The sequence below is a fragment of the Carassius gibelio genome, chromosome A21, assembly GCF_023724105.1.
Source record: "Carassius gibelio isolate Cgi1373 ecotype wild population from Czech Republic chromosome A21, carGib1.2-hapl.c, whole genome shotgun sequence".
Classification (NCBI taxonomy): Eukaryota; Metazoa; Chordata; class Actinopteri; order Cypriniformes; family Cyprinidae; genus Carassius; species Carassius gibelio.
In genome coordinates this window covers 21,524,834-21,532,368 of record NC_068391.1, presented here as the reverse complement: position 1 = coordinate 21,532,368, position 7,535 = coordinate 21,524,834, and the positions used below count along the sequence as shown (strand labels likewise).

The following is a 7,535-nucleotide window of genomic DNA, read 5'->3' as shown; positions in this document are numbered from 1 at the left end:
ATGCATTTAGCAGATGCTTTTATCCCAAGCGACTTCCAGTGCATTCAGGCTAACATTTTATACCCAACGTGTTCCCTGGGAATCGAACCCACAACCTTCTGCGATGGTAACACAGTGCTCTATCACTGAGCCACAGGAATTTCACCAGAAATACGTAGTACCTTATTCAACATATGTTTTAAAGCAAACCACGTTTTTGCACAGTAAACATATAAATGCATGAATATAGAGTACAGTGGAGTCCTAGGATGCGATGTTTCCATTTATATTTGGACATTACAGAACTATTTTCAGATGCTGCGCTGTTTCTGGTTCTGGAACATCCTCAGATCGATCTGAATAACTCAAATGCTGAAATTCATAGTTGTAACAATTACAAAGAAATGATCTCAGATCTTTAATGTTTGATTAATCTTTATTCTGTCTTAATATCTTTATATGAAGCCATTCTTTGTGGAAGCTCTCAGGTTGACGTCGTGTCTAGATCTCCAGGGTTTGGTTGGATTTTCTTTAAAAACTTATTTTAAGATGTCTGATGAATCCTTGAATCCCAAACCCATATCCGTCCACACACACGGATGCTCAGACAGGAACGCCGTCAGCGGATGAGGATGAAGCTGATTGGCTACTGGAGACTGACCGGAGTGCATGGCATGTTCTTGCCCTGTTCGGGGAAAGAGACAAAAGCTGCCCCCTCGGGATCAATCATCAGAACATCTCCATTCTTACTCTCATCTTTCACAAGAACAAGAAAGGCCTTGGCAACAACATCCGCCCTGCGATGAAAACACAATTATATGAGCGAACAAAGCTTCCTCAGTCTTGATGATTTAACTCAGACGTGATATGAAGAATTGTAAACTCACTCCAGATAGCCGCGACTCTCCATCATCACGTCTGCTAAACCCTTCAGGGGAAAGAAGCTTCCAGTATGCTCTTCTGAACTCATGACGGACAGAAAACTGGTCTTCACAAACCACGGACAGAGAATGTTGATCCTCACCCCATAGTTAGACAGCTTGGAAACGGCCTGGTGATGAGCAATTAAAGAAATACAAATCAGAGACTTTCAAATCAGAGACTTTCTCTTTCACAAAAGAAACACATTGCTTCATATATGAGATACGTACTGCCATGGCACGACTGAATCCCACCACGCCGTGTTTAGTTGCTGTGTAGATGGGTGCCATCGGCAAAGGCCCCAGACCTGCGGCCGACAGGCGAACATTCAGTCACATTTACCTCAAAAATGGGATCAAAAACATCTTTGGACCCCATTGACTTACTTTGCAAGGACAAAAGCAGTGGAAACATTCTTTAAAGTATCTTCATTTGTGCACAACAGATGAAAGTCAGTCATATTGGTTGTATACTAGGTTTACGAAGGTCTTTACCGTTTTTCTCAACTGCTTTGGCTCAATTCAAACAGATTTATGCAAGTGTGTTTTTTTGCACGTGTGGTTACACCAACTACATGCACATGGGATGTTGATCAAAACTGATGAGCTGATTCTCAGTGGAATTGTCAAACTCTTCACAATTTCTAAACTTTTTTTTTTTACATTGCGTGAGCCATCAGATGCAAACTGATCCATTCAGTTATCAATAACCAATTTTTGACAAGGGATGGTTGTAATGTCTGCTAATGGCATGCCACTAGGGTTACAAAAGGACAGACATTTTCCAGAAACTTTGCAGGATCTTTTGGAAACTGTTGTACATTTTCTGAAACTTTTCCACCCCTTTGCAAATCTTCTTGCAATTGTAATGAAACAGGAATCACAATCTTGCTCATCACTTGAGTTTGGATGAATATACATGGAGCGTTGCACAATCACGACTATTTCAGAACAAGGAGGAACTTCACAACAGCAGCACTGTATGAATACGTTTATTTGTACGGTACATATATCTGTTTAAATGGTTCATGTAAACTGAAAATTCATCCTTGCTTGTCTTGAAAGAGGAAGTCATGTAAGACCAGTGGAGCTCTTAGGGGAAGCAATGGTGAATTTTCAGTTTACATGTAACACATTTCTACAAAAATTAATGTACTGTATAATTAAAAATCTGGATGGGATGTGGATTTGATAGAGTGGAGGTAGGCAGGTGCTGATCAGGAGCCTGTGGCTGTTCTTTCTTTATGCCATCATTAATGTCTTGAACTTTAAAGTGTTTAATGTGTTCCTGTAGCTCAATTGGTAGAGCATTGCGCTATCTAGTGCAAGGTTGGGGGGTCGATTCCCTGGGAACACATGCACTGGAAGTCGTTTTAGATGAAAGTGTCTGCTAAATGCATAAATTTAATTTTACTTGATGTGAGCCTCAACCAGCAGCTAGTGCAGGGAGATAAAGAGAGGTGTGACGTGGGCTCGGGCTCAGTCCAGTCGTGCCGCTGCATTCTGACTCATTTGTAGAGGATTGAATGTGATGGAAGTCAAGCCAGATGAGCATTGCAGTAGTCCAGCCTAGAAATGAACATTGCCTGGATAGAAGTTGTGCAGCACACTCCGTTGGAAAGGGCCTGATCTTTCTGATGGTGTGCAATGGAACCTGCGGTTTATGCAATGTGGTCTTTGAAAGTCAGCTGGTCATCAAAGATTGCACCAAGATTTCTGACTGAACTTGGTGTAATTGTTGAGTAACACAGCTGTCTGGATGGTGAAATCATAGAGTCAGAGTGGCACAGACAAAACTGACACTCTTGTATAGAATAGAAAGCAGTCTGTCAACAAATCAGTTTAAAAAAAATGAACGTAACAAGATTGAATTTGCATATACCATGGAATGAAAGTTGCATGTAACAAATATGTCCATGCTGAAAAGAAAGTGTGCCTCACCATGACAAAAATCATTAATCATGATCATTTAAATCACGAGGCATGAATTAAAAGTTTTGGGTGAGTTACTACATCTTGCAGGCATGCAATACAGTTCTGGTGTTCCAGCAAACACTTACAGTTTAGAGAATGTTAAGACTGTTTCAAAAAATGTGCTGAGCGATTAAAAAAAACAGTAATTGTTTAATCTATGTTTATTTTAAACAGAGACAGTATCAAACCTGCCATAGATGAGATGTTGACAATGACTCCTCCATTACCACTGTTTTCCTTCTTCATATGTTCTAGAGCGAGATACGTTCCTCTGACCACTCCACCCTGAGATGAGCACAAAACACTTCAGCTGAAAACACAGACCGACAGATGGAAGGACGGACAGATGGACAGAGAGACAGAAAAAGACAGAAAGATGGACAGAGACAGAAAAAGACAGAAAGATGGACAGAGAGACAGAAAAAGACAGAAAGATGGACAGAGACAGAATAAGACAGAAAGATGGACAGAGACAGAAAAAGACAGAAAGATGGACAGAGAGAGAAAAAGACAGAAAGATGGACAGAGAGACAGAAAAAGACAGAAAGATGGACAGAGAGACAGAAAAAGACAGAAAGATGGACAGAGAGAGAAAAAGACAGAAAGATGGACAGAGAGACAGAAAAAGACAGAAAGATGGACAGAGAGAGAAAAAGACAGAAAGATGGACAGAGACAGAAAAAGACAGAAAGATGGACAGAGAGACAGAAAAAGACAGAAAGATGGACAGAGACAGAATAAGACAGAAAGATGGACAGAGACAGAAAAAGACAGAAAGATGGACAGAGAGACAGAAAAAGACAGAAAGATGGACAGAGAGAGAAAAAGACAGAAAGATGGACAGAGAGACAGAAAAAGACAGAAAGATGGACAGAGACAGAAAAAGACAGAAAGATGGACAGAGAGACAGAAAAAGACAGAAAGATGGACAGAGACAGAATAAGACAGAAAGATGGACAGAGAGACAGAAAAAGACAGAAAGATGGACAGAGAGACAGAAAAAGACAGAAAGATGGACAGAGAGACAGAAAAAGACAGAAAGATGGACAGAGAGAGAAAAAGACAGAAAGATGGACAGAGAGACAGAAAAAGACAGAAAGATGGACAGAGAGAGAAAAAGACAGAAAGATGGACAGAGACAGAAAAAGACAGAAAGATGGACAGAGAGACAGAAAAAGACAGAAAGATGGACAGAGACAGAAAAAGACAGAAAGATGGACAGAGAGACAGAAAAAGACAGAAAGATGGACAGAGACAGAATAAGACAGAAAGATGGACAGAGACAGAAAAAGACAGAAAGATGGACAGAGAGACAGAAAAAGACAGAAAGATGGACAGAGAGACAGAAAAAGACAGAAAGATGGACAGAGAGACAGAAAAAGACAGAAAGATGGACAGAGAGACAGAAAAAGACAGAAAGATGGACAGACAGAATAAGACAGAAAGATGGACAGACAGAATAAGACAGAAAGATGGACAGAGACAGAAAAAGACAGAAAGATGGACAGAGAGACAGAAAAAGACAGAAAGATGGACAGAAAAAGACAGAAAGATGGACAGAGACAGAATAAGACAGAAAGATGGACAGAGAGAGACAGAAAAAGACAGAAAGATGGACAGAGAGACAGAAAAAGACAGAAAGATGGACAGAGAGACAGAAAAAGACAGAAAGATGGACAGAGACAGAAAAAGACAGAAAGATGGACAGAGACAGAAAAAGGCAGAAAGATGGACAGAGAGACAGAAAAAGATGGACAGAGAGACAGAAAGATGGACAGAGAGACAAACAGTCTCACTCATACCAGGTTGATTGCTATAGTCTTTTCCCAGTGCTTTTCATTGATGATCCCTGCGTTGTTGCAAAAAATGTCTATGCGGCCAAATGTTTCAATAATTTTTCCCATGACTCCTGAAAGGAAAAACATAAAACATTCAGACCATATCCACACTCTCTTTTCAAGCTCTTATAATTCACTTGAGTAATAGTTCGGACTCATGCACACACTCCAAAAGCGCTTCGTGGTGCATCCCAAAGAGGCACAGAATCCCTCACAGACCTTTTTCTGGTGAATGACCTGCTGATCTAAATTCCAGCAGCACAGTCTTTAGCCATATTCAAAAAACATCTAAAGACACATCGTCAGCACCTGACCAATTAATACTAGCACTATTCTTTTCTATTCACTCTAATTTATTTTAAATAATAATAATAAAACACCTTTTTATGTGTAGTGTCTACTAGTGTGCTAGACTAAACAAGACTCATCACATCACTTTGGTGTCGGTATGCCTGCTTCTGTTGTTCTCCTGGATAAGAGTGAGTAATAGAGCATTGTGACGCTGTAAGCCATATCAGTCAGAGGCGCATGCAATCATCCCCAGTGCCAGACAATAAAACATCTCTGAGTTTTGGAAAGACCTTTGAAGTCTTCCTCTGATGAGACGTCAGCCGTGTAGAACTCAGTCCGGTCACGTCCATGTTCCTGATCAAGTGTGCTCTTCAGTTCCTCTCCCAGAGATGTATTCACATCGATTAAAGCCACCTGTCATCACATGCATCAGTGTGAGCTATGATACAGGACTGTGAGATACAGAACAGGGCCCTGACGGTCTTTACATTCCTCAATAAGATGACTTTGAAATAAAATTATTGCTCATTTACAAATAAGCAACTAGTGTAAAGACTTCGTATTGACTAATAAACTAAAACTAAAAAACACAATCAGATCTGACGCCACAGAACAGTTCTCTGCCAGTTTTTCACTTAGGTCTGAATTTTGATGAACAGAGATTATTTTAGCCTGTTTACTTTTTATCCCAGAATTTTGTATTTATTTATTACTATTATTATTTATTTCTTTATTTTTGTCATCGCAACAAGACTTTTAAACGGTTAAACGTTTCGAGGATGCTTCACATTTTTTAATAATTTAATATTAACTTTTTCCAACGTTTCCTAGGTTTGTGTCAAACTATACAGTTTTGCATATGTGGATAATTCTGTCTAACGATGCTTTTTCTACCCAAGCTCGTGTTTTTGTCATAATATAATATAATCGAAAGGGTTTATAATTATTTGTTTAAATGTATTCACTTTACCTTCGCTCCGTTTTTCAGGAGTATTTCGACAAAGCTCCTGCCCAAACCCTGAGCTGCTCCGGTCACTACAGCCACTTTCTCCTTCAGATCCATCACAGCACACACCCGTTAACCCGTCACTCAAACAGCGTTACTCGGGTGTTATAACACCGGCAGCGTGACGAGCTCAGAGAGGGAGGAGCTACAGCAGCTCTGTGCACGCGGCGAAGCGTTTGAGTTCTAGATCAGGCTTCCTCAATTAGTTTTCTCCGGGGACCGAATTCCGGTATATAGGGCCACTGACCTATATATAGGCTATATATAATTATAATTATTTTTATTTAAATCATTATATTGTTGCTTTTGTTAAAATAATCAAAAGATGGTCACAAAATAAATATTCAGATATTCAAACAATTTAGATACAGAAGAGCTTTGCCTGTTAAATAGGCTATTAAAAATATATGAACAAACAAAAAGATCTGGATCTCCATGTCTTCCATCTTCCAATCAAGGGCTCCTCTACAAACTGGATCATACAGCTAAGTTTGGTGACCCATACTCAGAATTCATGCTCAACATTTAACCCATGCACACACACACACACACACACACACACACACACACACACACAGCAGTTGAGGGTTCGGTTTCTTGCTCAAGAGCACCTCAGTCGTGTTATTGCCAGCCCAAGACTCGAACCCACAACCCAGGTTAGGAGTCAAACTCCAACCACTAGGCCACGACTTCCCCCAGTGCTGACACACTACAGCAAAACATTGAAATAAATGACTTAAAACCATTTTTGTTGGTGAAAATATGAATTCTTTTGAGATCGAGATCACCTGTCTGCTGCAAAGCCCTGTGTAACGCATGGCCCTGTAATGATCATTTCACAGGCTGGTTAACCATCATTTCCAAACAGATACGGTCATGACATTTATAGTCTACAAGACCTTTAAGAACTTCCTCCAGTGAATGACGTGTAAATCTTATTCAGTGCTTCTTCTGAAACTGAGCTCAAGCACATCTGATCCAGGAGGACGAAGCTGTTCGGAGTTTGGTTTGTAGGCTCTCTTTAAAGCCCAGAGATGAGGGATGTGTGCTGTATGAGCAGGACTATACTCATCCAGTGCTTCTCATGATGTGACAGAAGCAAAACAAGGAGCTTGCTGATGATAATTAACAACAGACACAATGTTTAACCCTGTTCCTCTTTGTTCAGGAGTCACACTTGGCTCCTTCACGATCAAAAGGGATAAAAAAAAAAGGAATACATTTTTATTCAGTAATATTTTCTGATTATTTAGAATTTTTGGGGATGATACTATGCAATATCGATACAATTGTAATAAATGCTGATCTTTGGATCTTTCTGTTCATCAAAAAACCCTGGAAAAACATTGATCATATCAGAAATGTTTCTTGAGCAGTAAATCATCATATTTTCATGATTTCTGAAGATCATGTGACAGTGAAGACTGGAGGAATGATGCTGAAAATACAGCGGAGCATCACAGAAATAAATAAGAATACTGAAATGAGAAACATAGGTATATTGATATATGAAACCATAATTTTAGG

At 39.7% G+C, this 7,535-nt stretch overlaps 1 protein-coding gene across 1 annotated transcript; it reads right to left on the bottom strand.

Annotated features, from left to right (window-relative positions):
* Window positions 1-408: 408 nt before the first annotated feature.
* LOC127941507 (15-hydroxyprostaglandin dehydrogenase [NAD(+)]-like) lies at window positions 409-6,117 on the bottom strand. The gene is made up of 7 exons (XM_052536589.1): window positions 5,973-6,117; window positions 5,293-5,416; window positions 4,676-4,782; window positions 3,062-3,158; window positions 1,131-1,207; window positions 867-1,030; window positions 409-776 (listed from the first exon to the last, which is right to left on the bottom strand). Exons 1-7 carry the CDS (start codon window positions 6,063-6,065, stop codon window positions 626-628), a joined length of 813 nt encoding a protein of 270 aa, XP_052392549.1. The 5' UTR covers window positions 6,066-6,117; the 3' UTR covers window positions 409-625.
* Between the last annotated feature and the right edge of the window lie 1,418 nt (window positions 6,118-7,535).

What these genes read in the sequence shown, in the direction of transcription:
- LOC127941507 (XM_052536589.1), bottom strand. Translation starts at nt 6,065, where the DNA reads ATGGATCTGAAGGAGAAAGTGGCTGTAGTGACCGGAGCAGCTCAGGGT. An exon ending in ATCAGAGGAAGACTTCAAAG is followed by an intron (nt 4,783 to 5,292) that starts GTCTTTCCAAAA and finishes TTTTCCTTTCAG; the next exon opens with GAGTCATGGGAAAAATTATT. An exon ending in GAGAGTCGCGGCTATCTGGA is followed by an intron (nt 777 to 866) that starts GTGAGTTTACAA and finishes TTTTCATCGCAG; the next exon opens with GGCGGATGTTGTTGCCAAGG.